This window comes from Corvus moneduloides, chromosome 2 (assembly GCF_009650955.1).
Source record: "Corvus moneduloides isolate bCorMon1 chromosome 2, bCorMon1.pri, whole genome shotgun sequence".
NCBI classification, from domain to species: domain Eukaryota; kingdom Metazoa; phylum Chordata; class Aves; order Passeriformes; family Corvidae; genus Corvus; species Corvus moneduloides.
In genome coordinates, this window is record NC_045477.1 from 89855107 (window position 1) to 89882790 (window position 27684).

Genomic DNA, 27684 nt, shown 5'->3' on the forward strand with positions numbered 1-27684 from the left:
CAACCTCAGAGGAAGAAAGGTTCAATCTCCTAGTGACATTTGTTTCTTGAGCTCCTCCCAAGGTGCATTATAGTCCCTCTTACACCCACCTCGACAAAAGCAGAGAACTGCACCCAATTTATGTGTGTTCAGATGTGCTATGCTTGCACAACCTGGGGCTTTCTGTTACACAGAGAGAAAACTGTGCAAATCCTCCACAAAATAGTTACAGGACCAGCTGCGGGCCAGAACATCCCATAGCTTTAGGTTGCTGGCACACTACCCATTTCCAGGCTACATGAGTCTGGAGGTGGGAAACACCAAAGGAAATAACTAAGTAAGATGGGACTCCTGTGATAAAACAAAGATATCAGTTATGCTGTACTCCTTTGTCTGCTACTGTGAAAAAAAACCAACAAAGACCCCCTAAAATGTGAGTGGAGAGAAATAATTTTTCACTTCACTATTAAACTAGACATCTGAAATAATGTAGACTTCTAACTCTAAGAAATTCTCTCTCCCACATTGGGAGCAAATCTGAGCCAAGAGGCTTGGCTGCAGTCACCAACACTACAGATGAACAGAATTAGGTGAATCTCACCCACCCTGCCTGGTGCATTACACCACAGTGTATTTTAGACTACTCAGTGGCAGTTAGATGTTTCAGCACAAATATAATGTACTTCAGAGGATGGTATTTCTGATTAGGCAGATGACGATTTTAATTTCTGTCTAAGTGAAATGACCAGGGAGTCCACTGTAATGTTATCCTCCCCTGATAATAAAAAAAGACAGCAGAACCATAACAATTCTTCAGCATCTACCAGGTACTTTCAAAGCCCCCAGATTCAGAAGCAGATTGGGCAAGGACAGAGTCACCAAAGCAGCTGTGCTTTCCCTGGGTGCTTGGGGGACACCTATCAGAGCACTGCCTCCCTCTAGGTTCTGTTCAGTCACCACATCCAGGCATACCAACCCTGCTGATTCATGCCTCTAGAGCATGAACACAAAGGGAAACACAAAGGAATCTGTCAGAAAATGTGCCAGCTAACCCCAAAAGGAAGTTGGGTCTGCCTCTGAGCTCAGAACAGACCTGGAACTAAAGTTGGACCTTTTGTGGCTCCTCAAAGTCCAAGCAAGCATCCCCCTCATCCAAGGACAGGCTGGTTCTGGTTTGGGTTTCGCCTTTTAATCAATTTTGCCCTTGCTGTGAGAGTTCCCATCTCTGTGATGGAGATCTCTGCGGGGCTCTGCCCACTTTTATTACCAGCAGAATAGGCCATTGTCACACACTCTACATAGGGACTATATTTGGACAGGTCATAATTGCCTGTTTTGAATGTATTACACCACAGTCTCCTCTGATGCCTTTCTGTCCCCGTGGGTAATTCCTGCCCTGGATTTTTCAAAACAACAAATCTTGGTTCCTTGAAGGACAGCTTTTGAGAAATGGGGCAATGTGCAACAAAAACAGAGTGATGGTAACCAAGAAACTTCGTGTTTAAACAAGAATCCTGCTGCTATCCTCTGGGAAGGGCCCTTCACTTCATATATCCCGATGTTTTCTTGCTCTGTCAACATCTGAATTGATGAAAAGCAGCTGAGAGTCCTTGCCACCATGGCAGTTTTTCATCACTCTGCAAGACTCCGCCCAATGTAAAGAAATTAATTTTTTTTTTCTTCCAGCTTCAGGCAGTTTGAAGCTTGAATACAAAAGAAAATGCAGCAAATCTAACACAGGGAAAGGAAATGCGTATTTGTATGTCTTCATAGCTTCTAATTAGTTTTGTAAGATTTATACAATGCCTAAAAAGCATTGACAGATCCCTTTCTGTAAATATAAATGGATGTATAAACAAAATCTTTCCTGTGAAATAAGAAATAAAGCATTCAAATTGAACAGAAATTCTCCCATCTAGGCATCTGGCTGATGGAAAACTAAGGATTCATTTTAAATCATAGACTTGCTGGTCACTTGTTGCTCAGGGGCACACTAGCAAACCTACATCTGGCAAAGCCAGAGCTTGAGAACCCACACATTTCTCATAGAATAATTTTCCCTTAAAAACCAAACAAAAAACCAACCAAACAAAACCTGGCTTTCCCATTAGAAGTCTTGAAAGCAGCACCTTCTTCTAGTCAACCGGTTTTATGATCAATAGCTCTACAGCATAAAATATTTCAGTTGCTAATCCAAGTCCTTCATAGAAGAGCAGACTTTGTGCTAACACGCACCCAGGACATGTGTTCACTTGCACATACAATTTTAACACTGAGTGCTAATGTAAGAATCAATATTTTCAGCCTAGGTAAGCCTGTGTGTGTGCACTACAGCAGAGCAAGCAGCGTGATTATGCTGCCATCAAGTGGACACACATTGCTGAATTGTAAATATCTTTCTGGAGCTGTAAAGATAACAGTATCTCAGGGCTGTACTAAAAATTTTGGAGTTTTTTAACACCATGCTGAAAAATGTCTGCATTCTCCAGCTGGTAAATTATTCATATGCAAATAATATATATTTTACTGTAAACTCTCCCAGGTTCTCTGGCAACCTTCAGTCATCATAATAATATGGGAAAAATCTGTTTGTGCACTCCTCAGATATATGACTATGCCTTTTTTAAAATCCCAGATTATATCAGATGCGTGGAAGCCCCAGTGGTAAAAAAAGGAGGTTGGTGTCCTTTCAAATTAACAGTGAGAATGGGGCTCTAAGGAGTGCCCTTGTGACGGCACAAGAAAGAATTTTCGCTATCTGCAAAACGATACAAAACCATTAAAAAATGCCTAAAAGCCAGCGGTGAAAAATTAATTCATGGTCCAAAGGTTTAGCTCTAGTTAGCATGCTCTACTTCATACAATTTTTGGCTTCTTCACAGCATTTTTTTGGCATTCTACTGCAAAGTTTATCAAAGCTTCTGCCTTTACAGCCAATTCGCATGGAGCAAAAAAAAATGCAGCTCACTGAAACATGATGGTTCTCTTCTTAGCCTGAAAATGTTGCTTAAATCACTGTTCCAATTTTTCGGAATAGCTTCATGGAAAAAAAGAATTTTGTACTTTTTACAGTAATTATTTCTCAGATAAGATAAAATAAATATATTTTAAGTTTTTAAAAGGAAAGAATCTAATTTTTTCCTCCATTCACAAAGATACTTTTAATATATATTAGCGAAATATGAAGTATATTTTCCAGCGTTTTTAATACCAGTGCTCTTACTGAAAAAAAAAATTAGTAAAAAATTTTAAAGTGCAGCTACGGACAATACTCCCCTCTAGGGGCAGAAATGGAATTTGCAGCATTTCATTCAGCAGCGCTTCATTTGTAAATCACATTAGAGAAGTAAAACTAATAGGTCCTCCCAAGTGAAAGACAACCAGAATTATTAATTCATTCCCCACAGAGAACACTGCTGTCTGTGAAATCTGTCTAGAGGACATGTTGTGTTCCTATATTCACGCTGAAGGGCTTTAATGCCACACATATACAGAAGCTCATTTATCAGATTTCCCTAGCAACACACATCAACTTCTGACCCAGACAACGTATCATCAAATGCAATATGCGAGGAGTACATTTTTCTTTCTAAGTAAACACGTGTGTCATGGAAACATATGTCCTGACAAGTGCTAAAGCTGGAAGTTTGCTCAGCTGATCATACTTGGTATATTTGGAAGTGAAATAGGATGGAAGGTCAGCATCGGCTCGGCTGCTTTCCTCCCCTTCATTCAGGCAGCCAGATGCAAGGTTGCAAAAGCAATTCAGGCATCTCTGTCAATGACAGAGGGTCCAATCCTCCCCACACAGAATACTCCTACGTACAGTCTGGGAAGCTCGCAATTCCTCCTTGGAAACGAGGAGAATGCAGAGCTAACAGAGGGTTGTCTACACATCCCCAGATCCTGAGAACTGAGTAAGCCTGATGGGAGCTACAGGAACTGGGGCTCAAGCCTCAGTTGAAACTCAGTACCTTCACAACACACTACCACTGAGACAAGCAGCTCTCCCCCAGAAAAGCCCAGCGCTGTCTATCTTCTCAAGGAAAGCCACCCTAGGTAACTCTGCTGGCTGTTACTTTTGTTAGGACACTCAAGGAAGCTGAAGGGGCTGGCTGCTTGTCACAGTCACCTCTGAACAGGTTGGGATGGGATCCTCAAGCCACCCTGCAGCACAGCATGGCTCTGCTTCTAAAGGAGCACAGCTCCAGGCATGTTACAAAAGCAGGCTCCTGACTCATGTTTAATCAGAATAGCATAGACACTTTAAAGTTATTACTTGCAATAGTGGAAAGCAAGCTGATTTAAAATCTTTGCACTCTATTTCTTATCACATATATAGTGGTAAGTAGAAATTTTATTTCCACAGACAATATTCTAACAAAAAAATAGTTATGTTGCATGTTTTTTTCAAGTTACAAAAGCATTTTGTTTCTTTCTGTAGTCTACTAAATCATCAATCCCAAAAAATCAGGGGAAAAAGGAGCTGAGTGGGATGATGAGAAAGCCTATGTCAAATCTATATCTTTCTCCAGCTGCATATGCTGAGCTTTTCCTCAGTAGGGTACCTGTGGCACCTGACAATACTGTGTCATTTTTACCAGAGAGGCACCAGGACAGACTAACTCAGGTTCAGTGATGAGCTCGCCTAGGTCTACTTCACCCGGGTCTCACTCTGCCAGCTGTTGTGGCTTAGCTCCTCACCTCATCAATCAGGACTTCACTTCATTTCTTTACCACTGCAAAAACCAGTGCTTGCACAGAAATTGTGCAATCTGCCCCACGACGTAATGTTTTGTTCCAGGCTGAATGTGAGTCTGATCTGGGCTTCACTTACACAAGCAATTTACACAGATAATTGGGAATTGCCACTACAGCAATCTCTGGAGTGGTACTTAGGTAGTCCATGCAGCAGTGAGACTGACTTTAAGGCTGGCATTACTAACTTTTTTGTGAAAAGAAATTTCTCTGATAGCTATTTGGACTTTTAAGTGTGTCCATGCATCCTCACATTTTTTGGTTTATTATTGCCGTGATCACTAATTTGGTGATCACATAAGATCACCAAAGTAAGAGTAAGAACAGCAACACACATAGTAGAAGAGAAAATTAGGATGTTAGGATGTTTTTCTCTTCTTTTAAACATGACTTGTATCATGTCTAAGTCTTTTTAGTGCTAATGCAGTTACAATTGGGGTGGCCTAAAGCTGTAAGGAAATACGTAAGGATACCTTTTTCTTCCAGAGGAAGGGATTTAAGACTAGGGCCAAAAAAATAAAACATGTCTAAAACACCTGAAATAAAACCTGGAAAGCTCCAGGTCCCTGTGTACAGAAGCATAACCCTCCTGAGCCTCAACAAGTCTTAACCACTGGGCCTTTGAGCGAGCTTGGGACTCGCCCTCCCAGCATGCAGGACTGTGTGGCCCCACAGCAGGACGCAGCACTGGCCAGAGCTCAGCTTCCCACACGTGGTTGCGGGTTGCCTGCTGAAAACCCAGTCATCTCAGTGCCCAACTTCAGGCTCCTGAGCACTTTGCTGGGGCTCGGGCACCACTCTGGGCTTGTGTATGGAAAACTCAGAATAACCCTTTGTTGCTCAGTAGGTTTTTCCTTTTATCTCTTCCTTAAGTTGTCCATGTGACTATGGTCTTGGAGAAAACCCTGTTGAAGATAGACAGCAGTCTTAATTATTACAGGCTAATTACCTTTAATGAGCAAATTGCCATACACTGATGTGGGATTTGTCCTGAAAAGAATTTCAGACACCTAAAATCATCAATATTATATTTCTATGTTATGCAATGATGATGCTTGGCAGTATACTCAAATCAGATGAGGACTACAACTCTGAAGATCCAAGACATCAATTTGCTTCTCTGTAATATAATGTCCCAGCTTTGTTTGCAGGATTGTACTTGCTAAAGCAGCTTCACAGTGCTGCTTGCTTATGTCATTTATCCCTATGATCATTTGCCTTTTAGCACTATTACTCAAAATAATAAAAAAAATAATATAACAAAAGCTCCAAGGGTTCAAGATGTACTGCCCCAGAACAAAGTCTCAGTTTCTGATCTTGGATACTGTTCTCCTGCAGTCTGCACTAGAGCTGCAAATACAAACAGTAAGAGAGAACAGATCATCATAAAAAAAGCTGAACTGAATCATCAAATCTGTTGAGAATATGCTTTCCATTTAATCAAAAGAAATATTTAAGCACTAGCAGTATTCAGAAGCTACAAATTAATTTGTACTGGTAGGCAGCAATTATGTTTTCCATTTTTCTTGATATTCACATAAATATGTGTGAAAGATTGGTTCCCTGTCTCTACTAGGAGGGGAGAAAGTGATGCTCCCCACAAGTAATTGTAGTTATCTGGGACTCAGCATCAAAAGAAATCAATCCTGGCTATTACCTCATGGTATACAGGAGAGTGCCATCATCCTCCAGGCGCAGAAGTTTGTTTGGGGTTGTCATGTTGTGAGCAATAGACTTCTTGCCATTGTGGAAAAAAGTGTCTGGGGTCCAAATCTTGCTGGCGAGCAAGTTGTTAAGAGGGAGGCGTTGCATAGGTCCTTTGAATCGCAGCCTTTCATCTTTCCAGCTTTGTCGGAAAAAAACATCAATGGTGTATTCCTGGCACAAAGAAACACTCAAGGTATTGCAGGATCTGAATAGAAACCATGGTTCCAAAAATGACTTTAGCAAAGTAAATACAACAGAGTTGGCAGACGCATGCTAACTTACCATTTCAGTGTCTGACACAGGACCAAAACTGGTAACATAGATGTCTGTTTTCACCTGAGTTATTCTCTCTGTAATAAACACAGGTTCCACATCAGTAATTGCTTTAAAATGCAAATACATACTCGCGATGCATTTTTCTATTAATTCCTGAATCACTCAAAGATCCCCAAACGATTGAAATTAAGGGGATGCGTGAGGAGGCATTTTATCCCAGATCAAATGCAGTTGTTGACCTTTGGGAGTCCAGGCTCCGTTCTTACAATCAGAAAGAAACCCGCCCTTCAAGGGTGTGTTTCCTCTGACTGACAGGTTTTGATCAGTTTTTGATCAGAAACACAGAATGGTTTGGGTTGGAAGGCACCTTAAAGGTCATCTCGTTCCAACCCACTGCCATGGGCAGGGATGCCTTCAACTAGATCAGGTTGCTCAAAGGCCCATTCAACCTGAACACTTGAACCTTGAACACTTGCCTTGAACACTTCCAGGGATGGGGTCCCCACAGCCTCTCTGAGAAACCTGTTCCAGTGCCCCACCACCCTCAACGTAAAGAATTTCTTCCTAATACCTAATCTAAATCTACCCTCTTCCGGTTTAAAACCATTACCCCTCATCTTATCACTGCACTCCCTGATAAAGGGTCCCTCCCCTTCTTTCCTTGAAGCACTTTTAGGCAATGGAAGGTTTCTATAAGGTCTCCCCAGAGCTTTCTCTTCTCCAGGCTGAAGAACCCCAACTCTCTTGTCATATCTTCACAGGACAGGTACTCCAGCCTTCTCATTATCTTGGTAGCCTCCTGTGGACTCGCTCCAAGAGGTTCATGCCCTTCTTATGCTGGGGTTCCAGAGCTGGACACAGTACTCACAAAAGCAGATGGGAAGAATCTCCAGCCTCAACCTGCTGGCCACCCTTTTGATGCATCCCAGGATGCACTCGGCTTTCTGGGTCATCAGTGCACATTACCAGCACTTGCGCAATACCTACCACAGGATGAGATGAAGTGTATCTTGGAAGCACCTACTCCCCTCTGCTGGCTTGGGTGATCTGCCTGATTTCAGACATCAGAGATGTCCGAAGTTAGGTAAAATTATTTCTACCCTCAAGTCTCTAAGTCCTTCTGGCATCTTTTCAAATCCAGGTCTAATTTAATTTAAGGGCAGAAATTTCAGAAGTTCGTTATGTAAGACGAAAGCATCGAGCCCTATTTTCAAGCATCTCTGTGTAAAGTGAGAGGAGAAGGAGAGAAAGGGATGAAAGCAATGTGTTGGTCTCACAAGAGGAAGGGGTGGGGGTAGCCAGATTAAAAAAGGCCAGGAAGAAACATAACAGATGGTTTACACATGGGTAGAAAATGAGAGAAATCTGGGGGAAAGAGAGCTGAAGGAGGGCTCAACAAGGTTAGGATGGCAACCACTATTCGCATGTTACAGTTTTAAAATAGCTGCTGTAGAGGTTATCAAAAAGACGTATCAATAGAAATTTGCTGTACTTGTCTAAATATGGATGGTTTGGAGATCTGTTTTTAAAAGAGATACGCATTACCAACATAATTTTATACAGGCTGACCAGTACGGGAACCTTGCAGGAACCTGCTAGCATAATGTCTTGCTCACCTTAAGAAGTACCAGAAAAAAGAACCCAAACTGTATCCAATTACAGAAAAAAATGTATCACAGATGCTCTCCTAACCCAACCTCAGATGACCTGAGTGACTGAAACAACACGAGTTTCAGTAATTTTTTCTTGTGCCCCATTTGCTAGGAGACAAATCTAATTTCTGGACTTAGTTTAGTTAATCAAACACAAGTCCCTTGTCAAGGCCAAGAGCAGGTACCCACTTGAGAGGGCATTACGTAGACGACAGTCCCATCTAGAGGGGGCGTGGCCGAGCCAAAGCATCATCCTACCTCCCAGTCCTGGGCGCAGTCTGTTGTCGTAGCCGTCCAGCAGACCGTCCAAGATCCTGGTGAATATAGTGATGTTGTCATTGGCGTCCTCTTTTACTGATGGTGTTGGCGTTTGTGAGAAGCTGTTTTATGCAAACAGAAGGAAATATGTCAGAAGTCATGCTGGTTTCAAGGGGCTTCATTCTCAAGGGAACTTTGTGGTGGAGCCTCCAAGCCTCTGTCCTCTCCTGCTGCTCCTGAATAGCACAGGGAGCTGCAGCCATTTATTTCATCATTACTGTAAACTTGTAAATAGTTCTCCCTGGAGGAGGACCCAAAGAAGGACCCATGCCACTGAGGTAAAACCCTGGGATGCAGGATCAGGGGACACCTGAGTCCTTTGATCTCTGTCTATAATGCACAGGTAGATCCCTGTCCCCTGTGCTACCCCGTCCTACATCAACCCCACCACCTCCCCAGTGCTGGCAGGGCTCCATCCATGGCAGGGAGCAAGGTCAGCTCACAGCGCTCACAAGAACTGTTACTGGTTTTCCCCAGGTTAGCTCTCCATTCTTTGGGAACTCTATTACCTGGCAGGGGAGCTGCATGAGCAGCATAAGTTTGCCTGGGGATGCACCTTCACCTCTGCCTGAAGGTGCCGTTCAACCCTTAAATGCCAAACAGCTTCTAATTTTCAAAGTTTCTGTAATTTATTGCCAGAACAAAGGATGAACTCTAACCTTATTTGAGGATAACAAACTCCCACTACATTCAAAAATCCCACTGGGGTATCACCGGGGTATCTGAAAAACATACTGCTGTACAGAAAACACGGTTCTTCACTCCTCCTCTCTCTTTTGCATAATTTAGTTCTCCCTTGTAGTATGCAAATAACAGCAATGTGTAGTGGGCCTCATTCCATATCTTTTGGGCCAGATCTGTTTTTATTCTGAACTCTTTTTTATTTCATCATTTTATCCATGGCTCAGACCTAGGAAGCTGCTCACAGCACAGCTAACGACTTGCATTTTTAAATCTGTTTGATTTTCATTTAAAGATGCTTAAGAGAATCCCCTGCTTAATGCCTTTGCTTACCTAAAGAATAGACATGGGAGATTATCCATAAGCATGCTTCACCTGCAGCAAGCAATGAGCATCTCTTAAGACAGCTCACACTAGGTGCTTATTCAAGATTCAGCCTCTGCTGAGATCACCAGCAAATGCTCCAGCTGTGACAGGACACACCGCCCCACTAGAACAGTACCCTGCCTCATGCACCCTGCCAGCAGGCAGGAATAGCTTACACTCAGCAACCTGAACTCCATGGGAGACAGTCATGCAGAGATAAAAAACCAAATAGAAACAACTATGGTGAGGACTAGTACAGAGTCACTTCTGCAGAACCGCAATCTAATTTAGATTTGGCAGATCACTTCACCCAAAAAAGATGGCATCTGATTCTGAATTTCAGAATAAGTAAAGAGAATCCATGTTTATTTACTACCAGTCCCCAGGGAAATAAATCAGTAAATAAATAGAGAAGCTCAGAGTATCTCTCCGAACAGCTTTCCTTGCAGAATGCTTGTAACATATGTGTTTGCCTCACCTAACAGAATAGCATTCGTAGAAAGAAAGACAAAGGGACCTCAAACTGGTTTTATCTGCATAAGGTTTCCACTAATGAGACTTCACTGACACCCCTGTAATGCATCTGGAAGTTTTAGTGACACCAGACCTAGCCCGGAACAAGCTGCTCTCAGCCATGTATCCCCTCACAGACCCCCACTGGGACCCTCAGTCCTGTGCTCGGTCCCCTTACAGTTTGTATGCTTCTGCTGAAAAAGGAAAGGACTGCAAAGCCTGTCAGGACATGGGAGTAAGGCCGGGTGGAGGGAGCATGGGTCTGATTCCCTGAAACACAAAAGCCCATGAAAATGCCTGGCTGGAGAGGTTTCCTATGGCCTAAGTGCAGTTGGCACTGCTGCAACCCTCAGCAAGCTCCACACTGCAGAGCCCAAGGCCACCAAGGATCTCCCTTCGCTGCAGGTGGAGGCATAGCCACAAATCTTGCCTATTTTTCATCCCCATGGTCAAAAGACCAAATTAATTCTGTTTTCTGTGCTGTGACCACAACCTCTAGTGAGCAACAGAGGCAGACAAGGTTGCGGACATGTTTGACTATAATGAAAGACAGTTAATCCAGCAGATGTAAACGGATTACAGAAACATTAGACATGTTTTCAGGCTGGACCATTCCAGAAGAAAGACTGTACACTCTTTTGTCAATTGTAATTTAAGGGATTCACCATTTAAAAGTGAATATTCACAGGCAGCACCCTAACAAACGCAAAACAGGAGACAGAGACTTTCTTACATATAGCAACCACAACTAATGCTTTGATAAAATCCTAGTATAAAGCATGAAAATCCAGTACACCTAGAATACTATTTTCAACTTTTCTCATCTATTTTATCTTTTCTTTTTTTCATAAGAAAGAGATATGCATCATGCTGTCTGCCTGCTACACCATATCAACGTAGGAACCCATTTTCATTTTCCACTGCATCTGACAAAGAAGCAGAGAGATCAAACTTCATTTCATTCCTACAAGTTTCATGAGAAGCTGTGACTAGACAAGGGGAGAGCAATCTAAATTAGTGCCTCATTAAGTAAAAATGTGAGGGTAGCAGTCATCTATTCCCTCTGGCTTGCTGACTGGGCCACTCAGTATGCATGTAGCTCAGAAACAGCCTCAGCAAGACCAGCCCCGCTCCTCTCTGATAATTAAAAGATATGGAGGAGACTTGCAGGGTCATTATGAAAGATCCTGGGAGAAAAGGACAGTAGAAGTAAAATGTAGGTGTTGCAATGGGAGATGGGAACAAGGGATATCAAATGTTGAGCTGGGATTATTGCAAAGATACAATGCTGGGGACACAGAACACAAAGCTTCACTAGTTTCTCTGCTCTTGAAAAAGCTTGTTATTTTTAGTGCTTATGACTGAATTCAAAGCCAATTGAACTCTGAGGGAGGATTTCCACTGAACTATTTTTGTGGGGATGGGACAAAATATACTTACTTCTCATAACTGTTCCTCTCAATCTAACAAGAGTAATTGATGCTGCTTCCTTCTATCTCAGCTATGTACATCTTTCACAGGAATAGTACACACACCCCATATACTGAAATACTTTTATTTCTCCACAACAAAAGCTAATTAATAGAGGAAGAAGATGGAGAAACAACTATGGTGAGGACTAGTACAGAGTCACTTCTGCAGAACCGCAATCTAATTTAGATTTGGCAGATCACTTCACCCAAAAAAGATGGCATCTGATTCTGAATTTCAGTGAAATGCCAGTATTATGTGAAGTTGCATTTGTAAATGGATTGCTGTTTGCTCTTACGAAAGTGTTACTTTTTCTTTCTTAACAGAAAGTTAGAGTTTCATTTCTGTTACTGAGATTGCTGGTGAAATGCATGTTTTGGAGTAAGGGCTGAGGTTGTCGTGACAAAAGACATGTAAACTCTACTTGCAAAGTTATGTGCATATATTAGATACTATATAGCTCAATGAATAGAGAGAAATAGGTGCTACCTGCCCTAAACTAATTATTTCCACACTGCTAAGGATTAGGCTTTATCAACATATTAGTAGGTAAGCACATTATTGCCTCTGTGCAGTGAAAAATGGTTTTATAGCAGAAATTTTCAGTTACGGATAAAAATAAACCTAGAAAAGAATCTTAGGGAAATGCTAAGAAAATTCAGAGATAATTGCATTTAAAGCTCATTATTGAACATAAACTAAACCAACCAGGAATACTTCTCATCACATTTATTTAATATTGCAGTTTCAGGGTAAATGAAAAAATCAGATGCCACAGAAGGGGCTCATTAGTGTAAAATATAATAACTCTCTAAAGATGCTCAGCTACTTCTTCTGATTACTTCATCATTTACCACTTTAAACATCATTGTCTTTTTTGCCATCTAGTTAAAATCATGGCAGGTACTATTCATAAGTTAGTTGTAATAAGAGGAAAATGCATGGTAGATATTTAATGGTTTTCCCAAAACTTCTTTAAAAAAAAAAAAGGTAAAAATTTCTGGAAAAATAACTGAAGAGTATTTTGCTATCAAAAGATATACTTTACTCTCTCTCTTTTAAGAGAAGTGTTTCCAATAACTTGCTTTAATAGGATTGCAATTATATCTGAACTTCAGACAAATGAACAGTTTGTGGAAAAGACAGTGGAGAACACAAACTTTTGGATAAAGCCAACTGGCCAGACATCAAAGGAAATAGATTTACATTTTCTAAGTTAGCTTCTTGCCACCCCTTCCGTATGGATTCTTGAGATCTAAAAATGTTGATTTTGTGAATTTGTGCACTGAAGACTCAATTCTTTCACATCGGTTTAGAACAGAGGACTGACTAAAATGATGAAACTTTAATACTACTTTCAGATTCTTAAAAAATAATTTAATTCATTTACTTAGCAAAAGCAGCATTTTACTACCTTCTGGAAAGGAGCAATTTGTGAGCAGTGCAGTGAAAGCCTGTTTTTCATAGGGTGACATCTTACAGTCCTCCTCCCCAGCACCCTAATGCCCTTTTCAATGTCCTGAACTGCGTTCCAGGGTCATTAAATGCCTCCCAGTACTGTCAGCTCCCCAGGTCACTGACCTGCAGAGGCACTGCTTGCCAGGGCTTCTCCTGCACCAAGTATGAGCTGGATGGCCTGAGAGACACTCCTGCTCTTTGGCCAGCTGGCGGGCCAGAGATTCTGAAGCTGTTCAGCTGTTCAGCAGTGGGACTGGCTGACAACTGTCTGCCTCCTGCAAGCAGTTCTACATATCAATTTAGTTTTCCAGTTATTAAAATTGTCTAATGGGTTCAAAAAGCTATCTGGAGATACGGAGAATGAAAGGAAGACAGAATAAAAAAATAAACAGACAAGCATGACTGCATAAGGATACGATAATTCTTACAAAATTAGTCTTTAAAAATATGAGAAAGAACTCCCTAGCATCACAAGTACTTGGAATGAGGTATCCCAGCAGAAGTAACTGCTTAGGGCTGCAGAGACTAACTTGAAATAACAGCCTGAAGGAGAGGTATGTTTTGCCTAAATAGCAGGATTATGGTCTTAGTGATAACGGCTGTGAGCTGGAGAAGAAGTATGTGAAACTACAGACACACCATGGACTAAATTCTTCAGAGTGTACCAAGCAATACTGGGTTGGCTACACATAATTGGGATCTTCTGTTCTCCGTGTTTCTGCTATTATAAATATTATTAGCAGATGGCAACTATACTGCGGGTACATGAACAACGTCCATCCCTGTTGGTTTTGGCTCTCAGACAGATTTCTGAAATTGCACGTCCAAAATGCAAACACACCAGGACTGTGCATCACCAGTGTGACCCCATGGATGGCCTGGGACTTGCAAAGTAAGAGCTGGGCAGCTTGGAGCCACCCATGGGCTACCTCATCTCAGGGAGATCTGTGTGCAAGCAGCCACACAAGGCACCGACCCTCACAGAGCTGCCACTACCTGGATGTCCCAAGGGCCCACAAAAGCAGTGGGCCTGAAAACTGAAAATACTCTTCATGCTTGTATTTGACTTTTAATCATTCTCTAGCTTTATAATTAATGTTTACTTTTGAGACAATTGTGAGCTACCTTGAAATGCTTCAGTAAAACACCTTAACTTGTTAGAGCATTATACAAGTCAAGGCTGAATTTAAGCAGGCTTGAAAAAGCTTTGACTCGTGCTGGACTGTTTCTGCAGTAGATTCTTAAAACTGTTAAACCAAAAACAGGGGGGGAGGGGACTTCACAACCTCTTCTCAGTTCGTCTATATCTTTGAATTTTAATTCAGTGATTTTTCTTTAGATAGCTGCTACCAATTATGTCTACAGTCCTCCTCTACTGCCTACTAATGTGGATAATTCTCGATAGTCATTACACATTTATGTTAAACATTAATCACAGTCTTTTGCTGAGATTTCTCAAGTAGCCTAGTAGATTGAAATACATAATTTCTGTTTATTTTGCCATGCATTGTGCATCAACATCCCCCAAGGTGTCTTTGGCTATCTCAGCAAAAAACGTATTTATGATTTAATATAAATGTGGAATGACTATGGAGAACTGTAGAAAAATATCTGCCTTCATCTGTAATGTCCTACAGTATTTTGGTTTTTAATTTGTGCTCCTTTGACCAATCACTTTTATCTAGCACATTGCAAAACACACTGCAATATAACAGCGCAGTAGAAACATGGATGAAGCTAATGAAGAAGGACCTGGTAGCAACAGTGTTATCAGTATTAAATTCCTGCAGTTAATACAACAGCCTACATGTTAATTGTACCGCTCTGTCCTGAAGAGTCAGTCCCAAAGCACTTAGCAAATTACACTCTGAAACTGCTTCTGCCTCTGAAGCAGAAGCGCTGGAGCATCCTCTGTCTTTTGAGCAGGGTCAAAATTCAGCCCTAAGGCAGTGTGTGAATGGTGCAGTGAATTGGAGCTGCTTATCTCTGCAGGCCTGGACTAAAATTACTAGATCAGAAATGGGGGGCAAGGGGGGTGGAGTGGGGGGAATTTATGGGATGATCTCATTTTAGTGCACAGAAGCTTTTCAACTAACTTGCAGAAAACAAGTGTCCTAGTTTCCTCTAACTCTCCTATTCTGGTTATCTGACAGGTTACAGGTCACACTGATTTCTACCTGGGACTTTGATTCAGTATTTGCTTTGGAGTTGAAAGGGAGTTAAATCTTATCAGTTTTGGGTTGTTAGGTTTGGGCTTTTTTGCATCCTTGTCTATCTGTTAGAGGAGAAACACACTTAGAAAACCCACACACCAAGCAGGTCATACTCAACTATTGCAATATGCTGCCTTCTGCAGGAATGAGAAACTTCCAAGAAGGACTTAAGGTTACAGTCACCACAATTTTCTCAATGTGGAAATACTTTGTCAAACTACAATAACGTAAAGACAAGTTTAAAGCCAGTCCCACTGCTTTCTTAAATTCTGTCACAAAATCCTGGGAGACTTTAGCCTTAGACCATGGTGAAAGCAGGACCAGATTTTTCCAAGGGGAATAAATGAATGTGCAATTCCTTGCATCCTTTGTAGAGTGCAGTCCTACAACTGTTCATATAAACCTTCCAGGTCACAGGCTTCCGCCTACCTACACGGGACATGTTCTGGATACCAGGCTGAGCTTTCTTTGCTTACAGCATAGACAGTCATCACTCAAAGTTTGGTCTTTCTCCTAGTTCCAATCTGGAACAAATCAGTTTGCTTGAAATCCGAAACTGATTTGCATCTCCATTTTGTATCTTCTTATAGCAAGGAATTGATGGGTGTGCTTGTGAATCAGCATGTTGGGAGGATTCATTTTTTTCTGGTGAAATCATAAATAATTGTTCTCCTCCACAAAGAAGAATCAACCTACGTTTCCCAAGCACTTGCAAAATGCTTTTTCCAGATTCCATTGTATAGCTCATATTCGGAAAGTTCTTAAGATCTCTGGGTATAGGAAAAACATATAAACAGAGGGTTTCTGACTTTATTTTTCATTTTCTGAGAGCTACAGTCAGAGTATCTCTTTGAGACAGTTTTCAGAATATCACCATCCGGAAAGCATCCAAAGCAAAAAAAGGAAACAGGATTCCTTGCTATATGCTTCGGGGAAACACGATTTTTAATTATTCTAACAAGTTTCAAACTCAGACATCCTTCTAAACAGTCACTATCTTAGGTCACTCAGGAAGAAAGCCTGCACCAGCTAGTAACATGCATCAAGTCCCACTGTTGCAGTTTTGGGGTTTTTTTTTTACACTACTGCCTATAACCAGCACCCATCAGGTGAGCGAGAAGGTGCAAGACCCTCACATCACAGACACAGGGGCAGAGGGCACCACAGACCCCGGCTGTGCTAAACCCCAGACAAAGCACTCAGCAGCTGTAGGCCTGGTCTGAGCTCCTTGTGCCCCACAAGCCTTTCTGCAACAGCATTGCAGACAGAAAGAACTGATAGAAGAGAGCAAATATGAACAGGAGATCAAATCACTCCCTTCCCCCTGACACCAGAACCTTAAGATGAAATGCAAAGCCAGCTTGTTTTGTTCAGCTGCCCTGTACCATACGGAGCCAAGGTTTCTCATTTCCTTAAAAAACACACAGCAGAAATTCAAATGCAACTGGCAACTCACCCGAAGTGGCTGGCTAAACTCATGGAAACGCAGAAGAGGAAGAAGTTTTTGATCATGATAAAGTCAGAGACCATCCCATTGTCCATTCCAGAGGAGAAGAGGAACGCAGGTGGTGGCTTTGGTGAAGGTGCAGCTGTTCACTCTGTTCTTACACTGCAACAATACAAAAAATTGATAAATTATTGCACGGACAGAGAGCAGGATAGCGGAGTTCAGCTAACACCGCATCTTTTGCTATCTGCGTTTTTCACAAACTTATCTAGGCTTATGTAAACATCAGCTGTTTATGTAAAATTGTGTATCTTCAAGGACATGTTTTACCTTCTGCTGACAGCAAACTGCAAAACAGAAAAAATTCTTTGTGGCCCAGCTTTTCCCTATATTTATCTGTGGTACAAGTAACTAAAGAAATAGCCACCATTTTCCAAATGCCAATTTCAACCCTTTACCTATTTCAACAACTTCCACATGCCTGCAAACCCAGGGCTGTGTGCAGCCTCCGCATCCTTTCCTTCCATCGCAATTTTTTCCCATTAAATACCCGGCTTCCCTTTCCAAAATCCCAGTTGAAATGCCAAGAAACACCTACTGCTTCTTGGAATTCATGCTGCTGATGCACGGCTTAGCAAAAGGAGGGTGGGTTGTTGGGGGGGGGGGGGGGGGTGGGGGGAAGAGGGTAAAAAGTGACCTTCCTCTCAAAGGCACATAAACCTCACGCTAGCACGAAGAACGACAGTAATGTAGCTGCTCCAGCGACTGCTGCTTTTTGGATACCTGCCTCAGCGACCAGATCACCAATTTCAGCATTGTGCACTAACGTTTTCCTCTGTGCCCTATTAAAAACAAACAAAAAAAACCAAAACCACAACAAAACCCCCCAAAAGCCAACAAAACAAAAAACAAACAAAGCACCCCGAACCCAACAAAAACCCCAAAACAGCCCCCAGAAACACACCCAGAGAGGAATTGCCTGGATTTTCCACCTGAACCCCGTGCCCCCGTGCTACATCGCTCAGCAACTTGTTTTCCCACCCCGCCGGCGCCGCAAGGCAAAACGCCCGAACCAAAAGCCGCCCCCCGGGGCTCCCCCGCCCGGCCCGCGCTGCCCCGCACCGGGTCCCGCTCGCTCCGCACCGGGCACTGCGGGGCCGCCGCTCTCTGCCCGCAGCCCCGGCCCGCCCGCACCTGTCCGGCGACCGTCGCTCACTCGCCGCCGCCGCCCGCGCACTGCGCCCGGGGCGACGCGCACCGCTCCGCTCCGCGGAGGGTGGCACCTGCCCGCCCGTGCCCGTTCCGCCGCTCCTTCCCGTCTTCCCTCCCCAGTCCCCACGGCGCTCCGGGATTGCCCCCGCCCCGCCCGCCGGCCGAAGTTTCCCGCGGCCATGTGCGCGGCGCGGGGCGCGGCGGTGCCTGCCCGGGGGGCTGACCGGGGCTCCCCGCCGCCCTCCACCTGCCCGGCCGGGCGCGGCAGCCCGGCGCTTACCAGCCGCCGGCGGGAGGACGAGGACGAGGGGGCAGTGTTTGCCCGAAAGTTGCGGAGCGGCAGCAGGAGCGGAGCGGGAGCGGCGGCGCTGCCTCCCGGCCGCTGGCAGGCGCGGCCCCGCCGCAGCGCCGCGCCCGCGCCGCCCCCGCGCGGAGCCCGCGGCCGGGAGCGCGGGGCGGTGTGCGGGGCGCGCCCGACCCTCGGGCACCCCGGCGGGGACCTCCCGGCAAGGGGCCGCTCCCGGACCCGTCGCAGCCCCGGGAGGCTTCAGCGGCTCCCCGAGCTCTCCGCACTGGTCTCCCGCGAGCAGCCCCCACCGAGCGCCCCCGGGGCAGGGTTCCGGGCGAGCCCGGCCGGCATCGACCGTCCTCGGGGAGAGGGAGCCTCTGCCACAACCCGGGCGTGCAGGTGTGGTGTGACCGTGGGGCAGCGGCATGGCCGAGGCTTGCCGGTATATAGGCTCGTTGTACCACACGTGTATAAGCGTACATATGTATACATACATCCCTACATATCCAGGTCTTAGCTCTACTCCTCTTCCAGTGGACCTGACCTAAACCATTAAATGCTGAAGTGGTAGGTTTATATCCACAACATAAACTCTCTTTTTTACATCCTCATTATTAGACATCCATAGTTTATATATCAGTATTACAAATTCCAGGAGACCTGCAATAACTTCGAGGTTTCCTTGTGATTGTGTGTGGTGCTATTCCTGAAAAATGGATGCACTGTTTCACAGCTTCAATGATAGGAGCATTACACTCGCTCCATGTTCAAGTCACATATATAATGTGCTTGCAAGTGCATTTTGAACTACATTAAAGATGAAATGAGTGTTATATAGTCCCAGTTCCTGGGGATTCCTTGAGATGAATGCAACGTTTTGCAGCATGCACATGTTAGACCGGATAATATATGATTTCTGTATATACTGCTGTGGCTGTACTTCAAAGTAACACTCCAAACTCAGTTATTAAATTATCAGATCCAGTGAGGTAGTGTATGTCTTTCAGGCAACGTTATGGATCAATGAAGCACTAGTTTTTTCCCTGTATCCATATAAAAGCTCTATGAAATTAATACCTCCACTGAAATCAATATTAGTTCTGTAGCTCATTGCCACAGAGGGTGCTGCTCTATGTGTGCCTAGTTCCCAGTCTGCACCATCTGAGTTGAAAACTGCTCCTTAGAAATTTCAGTTTACATTTTTTTCCACCTAACAAAATCAGAAATGTTGCCCCAGGGAGAATTTTCTAAGTAAACAATGAATCATTTTCCTAGTATCAATCGAGTAGCATTTTCTCGGGCAGTTCTTTGTAATTCCCCTCTTCAGCATTCCCTTGAGACTTATCAGGGATTGAACTAGATGATCTTTAAAGGTCCCTTTCAACCCAAACCAGTCTATGGTTCAATGGCTCTCTCTGGTGCTTAGCTGTGTTCGAGTTTCATAGCAATGATTTATGATCTTGAATGCAGAGCCAATGACATACGTTGTTCTTCGTTGTTCCTTAGTGACTTCAATAAATATGAAGTTGTGAATGAATGTTGCTATCAGAACAGCTTTCCCAGTGCTTAAAAATATCTGAGTTAAGTAGTATGAAGTGCCAGTAGTTTCTCATGATAATATTCTTTCCTAGGAGTGTTTAAATCACATTTTTTGCAGTGCTTTGATTTCTAGTACAAACTATTTATATCTCTATATAGGTGATGTTGTAAAAATACGCGATCTCTAAATAATTGTACAAAAGATATATGTAGGAATATTGGCCTAGACTTTGGTGTAAGTGGGTGACAGCTGTGTGCTTCGGCCTCTCGCTCCAGCTCCTTGACGAGCAGAACTGAGTCTCCGTTCCTCCGACTCCCTAGATCTTCTCCGCAAAGCCATATGCTGTGGATCCGCTTCTCAACACCAAAGGGAGAAAGCATTTAGGAGCTGGGGGAGCAGAATAGCAAGAAAATGTTTAAGGAAAGCTTAAAGAAAAAGAAAAGATAAACGAGAATGATGGAATCACAGAGCGGTTTGAGTTGGAAAGGGGTCTTAGACATCACCTAGTTCCAACCCCTGCCACGGGAAAGGACTCCACGAAAGCGCCTTACTCGGCGAAACACTGAGCTGAGAAGTGCCGGTGTCCCGCACAGCGGTGCCACCCACGCCGCGGCGAGCCCACCCGCTCCTCCCGCCGCGTCACTGTCCCCGGGTGGGCGACCCCGGCCGGGGCTGCTGTTCGTGCCGCGGCCGCCGGAGGGCAGCACAGCCCCACGCAAGCGGCGGCCCCGGCGGCGGGGGACGGGGAGCGGGGCGAGCCGGGCGGCGCTCGCTCGGTGGGCACGGTCCGGGCTGGTCAAACACTGACTGCGCTGTCTGCGGGCTGGATCCCGGCAGGACAGCGGCTTTGGCCTGCGATCGCAGTTATTGCCGGCAGGAGAGAGGTCGCTGCTATGAAGGCGACGGCATTGCACGTCCTCCGCTGTGTGTTTCTTCAGGCACTCCCTTGTGATTCACACCCTGTTTGTATCCTCAGCCTCCTTGTCACGTTTTAAAGGATACGTTGAATTTAGTATGTGAATCAAATGCTTTCTATTAGGGTCAGGGAAATGTTTTGTTTGGTTGATTGTTCTCTGTGCTGGCATGTAGCAAAATACCGACATGGCCATTCCATACAGTGATTTTCTTTCAAATTTGGGAGAAGTTTGCGTGGTCTGTCTCTGACAGTTCTCCCTGTTTCACTAAGTAATGTTGCTTATTTGCAGAGATGAATACATTGGAGGTCGATCATCCTCTACATGGGACTGAAACAATAGTGCAGGCAAATTGGACTGTGGTTTTTACTATGGCACATCCTCAGGAGCTCACTGGGAAATACACACCAGCCCCTCACTGCGACGCTCTGTTAGAAAATGGCCTGTTTTGCCAGTAGCCAAAGGTGTCTCTGTGATTGATCAAGTCATTCCTTCTTCCAGGAGAGTTACAGAGAACTCATGAAGTTGCACGGAGTCGTGACATGCTGTGGGAATTGCTGCAAGTAGCCTCTTCAGAGGCATTCTCTTCTACCAAAACAATTCAGTTCCATCATCTAGGTGGGGGGGGACTGCCTATTCTCTTGAAGTCTTTTGCCTTTGGCCTCCTAGCTAAGATTCAACAAAAGGCAGCACTTGGAACAGTGACTTTGGTGATACAAATCCTTTTCCGATAGAGAGCAGTCTGAATTCATCAATCATTGAAGGAACCCCTAATCATCAACTAATACAGACTCAGCCACTCTCAGTGCAAAGACTGGATCTGAGCAAAGGGTGAAAGTCTTGTTTTCACTCCCTTCTTTACTAGTGTCTGTAAAGACTGGAGTCAAAACTCTATTGAGCCCAGGTGAGACACACCAGAGTTCTCCAGTATAAGAGAGACGTGCACATGGTAGAAAAAGTTGAGCAGAAGACCAAGAAAGTTATTAAAGGACTGGAGTGTGTCCCCTATGAAGGTGAGGCAGAGAGAGCTGGGATTGTCTGGACAGGAGAAGAAAAGGCTGAGGGATCCTTATCCAGGGGTGTAAATACCTGAGGGCAGGTGGCTGAAAAAGAGGGAGACAGACTTTGCTTAATGCTACTGACTGACAGTAAGTCCTATGAGGAGCGGCTGAGGGAGCTGGGTTTATTTAGCGTGGAGAAGAGGAGGCTTAGGGATGACCTTATCGCTCTCTACAACCACCTGAAAGGAGGCTGTAGCCAGGTGGGGGTCAGTCTCTTCTCCCAAACAACCAATGACAGGATGAGAGGAAATGACTTCAAGCTGCACCAGGAAAGGTTCGGGTTGGACATCAGGAAGAATTTCTTCACAGAAGGAGTAGTTAAGTATTGGGAAGAGCCGCCCAGGGAAGTGATGGAGTCACCATCCCTGGAGGTGTTCAAGAAACGACTGGATGTGACATTTAGTGCCATGGCCTAATTGACAAGGTGGTGACCACTCAAAGGTTCGACTTGATGATCTTGGAGGTCTTTTCCAACCTAAATGATTCTGTGACAGGAGAAGGTATAGTGGGCACAAATTAAAAAACATGACATTCCACCTGAATACAAGAAAACATGTTTTTACTTTGAGGGTGGTCAAACATAGGAACAGGTTGCCCAGAGAAGTTGTGAAATCTCTGTCTGTGGAGACAAAACTTGAAGGTAAATGATTCTGGAAAACCCACTGTAGCTGACCCTGTTTGAGCAGGAGGGAGACCTCGGTAACCTCCAGAGGTGCCCTCCAGCCTCCAGCCTCAGCCATCCTGTGATCCTGTAAGCTATGAAAACTGTGCCATCCTGTGAAACTCTCGGTTCATTTCTCCAAACCATTTCACAATTGTGTCTAGTAGTGAAATGATACAAACAGCCTTGCTGATGTGAGAGGTATTACAGTCTGATAGACTTTGAAGCATTTGGTGTATTTCTGAATGATAAGGAGGGATATTGATAGCCTTTTTTTCCCTCATGTATGCCCACTCTATAATGCCATGAACACCATAAAACATGACCAGTTTGCTGCATTTCACTTGTCTGCTGGGCCATGCCGCAGACAGAGCTGCATTTAGGACTTGATGTTTTGGTGGTTTGTTCTGTGCATCCCAGTGGCAGTAAGGAACTACTTAACTGAGTTTTTTGAAGTGTAGCTGGGGGCAGAGTAACATTGGGAAGGATTGCTCAGAGATAGAGTTGGTCCCTTTTTGTGTAGCACAGAAGACATCGGTAGAGCCACTGCCCAGAAAGGCAGATGCCTGCCTGCTGTGTTCCAGCAAAATTCCAGCTGCTTGTGAGAAGCAACACATTTAGCAAGGGACACTGATGCCTCTGTGTGCTATTTGTTGTGATTCCCCAATCTGCAGGTTCAAAGGTGTTAAAAACTTCATCTGAATCTAATCTTGAGCAGGGTGCTTTCTGCACGGATTCAGTTTAGAAATGAATGAAAGGCTGCATTTTCCCTTTGGCAGTTCATCCTGTCTGCTATGGGCAACCTTCAGTCCATTTTCACATATTAGACTAACACCTGAGCAAATGTTCAGGGTGTGCCTGAATAGTGTTGTCATGGATTTATAGAATGTCCTAAGATTCACTGTTTCTGAAAACCACTCTAGGCACCTTACAGAGGTCCCTACTCCAAGACTAGAACCCCAGATGCTGGCAGCCTTACTTCGCAAAAGGGTCTGCCAAGAAATGTAATACCTTTGTATTAGAGACTTTACCCCATTAGACCAGCAAAATGTTTCCTAGAGATACCTCCCACACCCAAAGGAGTGGAGAACATTTCCAACATTTTTCAGCCCATTTTAAGGTTTTAATGCTCTGACTCTTGGGTTGGAGCATTAAAGCAAAGATTGTTACTTAAAGTGACATCCCTGTCTTTCTGTACCCATATAAAGGGGTTCCTTTTTCTCCAAACCCACTTTGTTTGACTCCTTACAGTTCCTTTGTCCCTTACCCATTCTCTCCTCCCTACAGGTTAGCCCAGCTGGGGGGCTGATGGTGGGGTTCATGAGGCCTGGCACTGCCCCTGCAGTGCCTTTGCAGGGAAATGTTACACATGTTTTGACCATTTGTTTATATCAGTTCAGCTTGCCACTGAGATGGACCCTTTTCGCCTCTGCCCTGGAAAAGAGAGAATTTCCTCCACACCAGTGGATAGCAATGAAAACTCAGGGTCAAACCTCCTTACAAATATTTTTCCTGTGGAAGAATTGTGGTTTTATTCACATCCTTGCTAGGTTCAGATGTGAAATCTGTTCCCTGTTCCAGCAGCCTACCAAAGTCTGCCCTTGAAAGACAAATAATGGAAGCCAAAGGGATTTACAACACATCCTGGCTCATGGTCTTAGATTTGGGAGGCAGAGGGGCTACGTAACAAAAATCTCTCCTGCATCACACAGTCCAGAAATGTCCATAGTACTATAAACTGTGACTTTCTGTTTTGCTTTCCTCTTGTGTTGTAAGAATACAGGTTCTTTTTTCTGGGTATCCATAAACTGCAGCAAGTCACCTCTTCCATGAGTTTTATATCCCATAAACAAGGGCCTGCTGTTATCTCACCTTGAATCTTCCCCTGGTTTCTTCTCTTGTTGGCACTGTGCTTTTAGCAGAGATAAGTTTGTGGACACAAGATTTTTGCACACAAGTGAGCATCAACTCAGAAAACCCGTGAACCAGAATTTTATGACCCTATCATATATAAAATACCTTAAGTTAATTTCTTCAAAATGGTTAAATTTACTGGTTAGTATTTTAGGTAGGTAGAGTAGCAGTTATATCTACAACTGAAAAATAATGGGTCATTAGGGTAGCATTGTACATAATCTGATGGTTTGGGTGCAAATTTACTGTAAGTAAGACACTGCATGGTGCACTCCTTGTGAGGATAGAGCACACCTTTAATGATACAGTGGAGCGAATACCCATCCAATTAAGAAAGTGCTTTGTGGAGAATAACCACAAAAATTCAGCTTCATAAATATGATTCCTAAAGAAATCTTAATCAGGCTTAAACTGGAGCATGAGAGCTCTGCATCAATATTCAAGGCTTTATACATATGCTACTGTACATCTAATTCCTTCGTAAGAGGAAGGAGAGAACAAATCTTAGAAGGAACTACACAGAAATTCATTGAACTAAGAGGAAAGGATCAATGTTGATAAATTCTTTATTAAGCATGTATTTAAAAATTCATAATGGATGGAAGGTGAGTGTACTAATGGACAATGTAGGACTATAGTAAAATGTATTTACTGATGTTAAGAACCGAGTATTTGAAGTTCAGAAATTAGTTAAATACAGACAAGAGGTACCAAAATCTATTTGTCATTCGGAGTAAATCTGTGAATTCTATTATACATACATATGCATGTATCCCTCTCTCTCATATTTAGGTTATAAACTCTACATATTTATGCCTATTGATACATGTATGTACATATCAACTGTCAGCTGGGTTTCGGCTGTGTAAATACTAAGATGAGATTGGATTAGCATGTTTTAAGTTGTTGTGATGAGCTCAGGTCTTTTTTTGGCTGCTGTAGTTTCCGTATTTACTGCATTTCCCTGTGTTGTTTATATGAGTGCTGGGCACACTGACAGAACTCATTATTTCTGTTTCTGATCAATATAGGTAACTGTCAAAGATGCCAACAAATATTAGTATCCACTTCTGTAAAATTTCACATAAGCTTTCAAGTCGCCCTGTTCATGATTCATTACAATAATTAGCTGTTGCTACAGGAAAATACATTAATGCATACCATTTGGAAAGCTGTAGACACTAGTTACATTTATTTTGGGATTTGCAATGTACTGATTTTGAGACTGAATTTATCGGCAAAGGTTAGGTGGGAATAAATGTTCTCAGCAGTTCCGAATCCCATTAAATGTGACTTCTGTTGTATAGATTCAAGTACTATAATTGATAAAATTTCAAGAAAAATTAGCTTTTAAATTGTTTTGTCTGGAATTAACTTTTGAAATTGAACAGAGCTGTTAAAAAAAAAAAAAAAAGGAAATGACCTGACAGTGCCTTGTTTTGGAAAAGATATTGATTTCAAAATATTTACAGGATGTTAAATATTAATGATTGAACTATAGCAACCATTATAATATACCACATGAATGCAGGTGATGCCAGTCCTACAGCTTTGTAGGAAAATACTTTTTCAGTCCCAGTGCAGTAGAATTCAGAAACATAAAAATAGTAACATATATTATGTATATCATTCAGTAAGCCAGATTTTCATGCAGTATAAATTGGCCAAGTGAAGGGCAGCAGAACTACACCCATACATCAGCTGAGGTTATGCCTGGAGTGTGACCCAGTAATTATGACTCAGTCAATGAGAGTTTGTTTGAATCTGAAGAATGAGATTTGGCACAAATATTAAATAGAGGCTTTCTTTTTTTTTCATCACAAATTTATTCAATGAAAAATGCAGGTGGCTTGCTCACAAAACAACTGCAGTGCAGGCTCAAATTTGCCAATTTGTATTAGTCGATAGAAAAAAGTAGACTAAAACACCAGAGTTAATCAGCATTTTGGTTTTAATATTTCTGAAAATATCAGTGGGATGGAAGAGGAGGCTATAATTGCAGAAAGACTTAAGAACAGCTGTGAGGAGCCATCATATAACCCATGCTTTGGACATTCTCTTGCACTGTGAGAAAGTCAAATTAACTCTTTGCTGCGGGCAGTCATTTTCTTTTTGGACTTTGGGAATTTTTTGAGGGCTTTCCTTGTTCTCTCCTCTTAGAGTGTTCCAGTTTTACAGAGGTGATTGAGTGTTCAGCATATTTAGGATGGAGCAGATTCAAGTTCATTCCTAGGTGCAGAGTGTTTTTCTTGACAGCCTGTGCTGTACTGGAGGGACAGGGATGCACATCTATTGTGTCTGGTCCTTCTTTAAAGTCCACAACAACTCTATTGGCTGCATATTTATGAGAAAGAAGACTGTTTGCTTAAGTAACATAAACTGGATTTATTGCCATGCCTTTCATCTTCAGCAGCTGAAAACTAGAGGATTAGTTTGGGACTATATACTTTGAATGGATCACAGACTGCTGGTCAGTTTCTGTGAGAAACTTTACCTGCTTATCTCAATAGATCACTTGTGGATGCAAGGAGCTAACAGCCATGTTAATTTTAGCAGCCAAAAAGTGGGAATGGTCAATGAGCACAGCATCTCAGTTGCACAGAAGAGGATCAAAAGAGTAGCTTCAAAGAGAAAACAGTGACTTAAATAAAACATGACCACTAGAATGACTGAAGTTTGATCTACTGGTGTTTTCCCAGTTTACTAAAAAGAACAAAACAAGAGCTGTCAAATGTTAATCAGATGCTTTTTGTGTCGAGTTCTGGGACAGCATCCTGGATATGTCCAAGACAGCAGGAGGGAATGAGTTTCAGGTGAAGAATCCAAGAAGAGAAATTAGGCCTGTGTCATGTTTCTTTTAACACACTCTGGTCGGATCTGTCCTTTATCTCAGCCCTTTGTGCCTCACACTGGGTGTCCAAAAGGCCTCTCACGATTTAAGCCCCCTTCCCAAACCCAGGTCAGCCCCCCTTAGGGTAACTCCCCTAGTTTTTATGCCACTCATGACATTCTATGGTGTGGAATATCCCTTTGGTCAGTTTGGGCCATCTGTCCCAGCTATGCTCCCTCCCAATTTCTTTTGTGTACCTCATCACTGGCAGAGCATGAGACAAGGAAAATGTCCCTGAATTAGGATAAAAACAACTTAGCAAAAAACCAAAACATCAGTGTGTTATCAACACTGTTCTCATTCCAAATACACAGCACAGCACTGTAACAGCTACTGAGAAGAAATTCTACCTTTGCTGAAGCCAG

The 27684-nt window shown here is 43.2% G+C and overlaps 2 protein-coding genes across 2 annotated transcripts in view; one reads left to right on the forward strand and one right to left on the reverse strand.

Moving 5' to 3' along the window:
* The window catches only part of GABRA5 (gamma-aminobutyric acid type A receptor subunit alpha5), a 56798-nt gene extending 38351 nt beyond the window's left edge, over positions 1-18447 (reverse strand). The window contains exons 1-6 of the mRNA XM_032100297.1: positions 18331-18447; positions 17540-17680; positions 16848-17000; positions 8631-8752; positions 6727-6794; positions 6395-6615 (exon numbers count right to left, since the gene is read on the reverse strand). Coding sequence (XP_031956188.1) covers positions 6395-6615; positions 6727-6794; positions 8631-8752; positions 16848-16933 — 497 coding nt within the window. The 5' untranslated portion in view covers positions 16934-17000; positions 17540-17680; positions 18331-18447. The remainder of the gene's footprint in view (positions 1-6394; positions 6616-6726; positions 6795-8630; positions 8753-16847; positions 17001-17539; positions 17681-18330) is intronic.
* Positions 1-27684, forward strand: part of GABRB3 (gamma-aminobutyric acid type A receptor subunit beta3) — a 200639-nt gene that overhangs the window by 30478 nt on the left and 142477 nt on the right. The gene's annotated exons all lie outside the window — the stretch shown is intronic.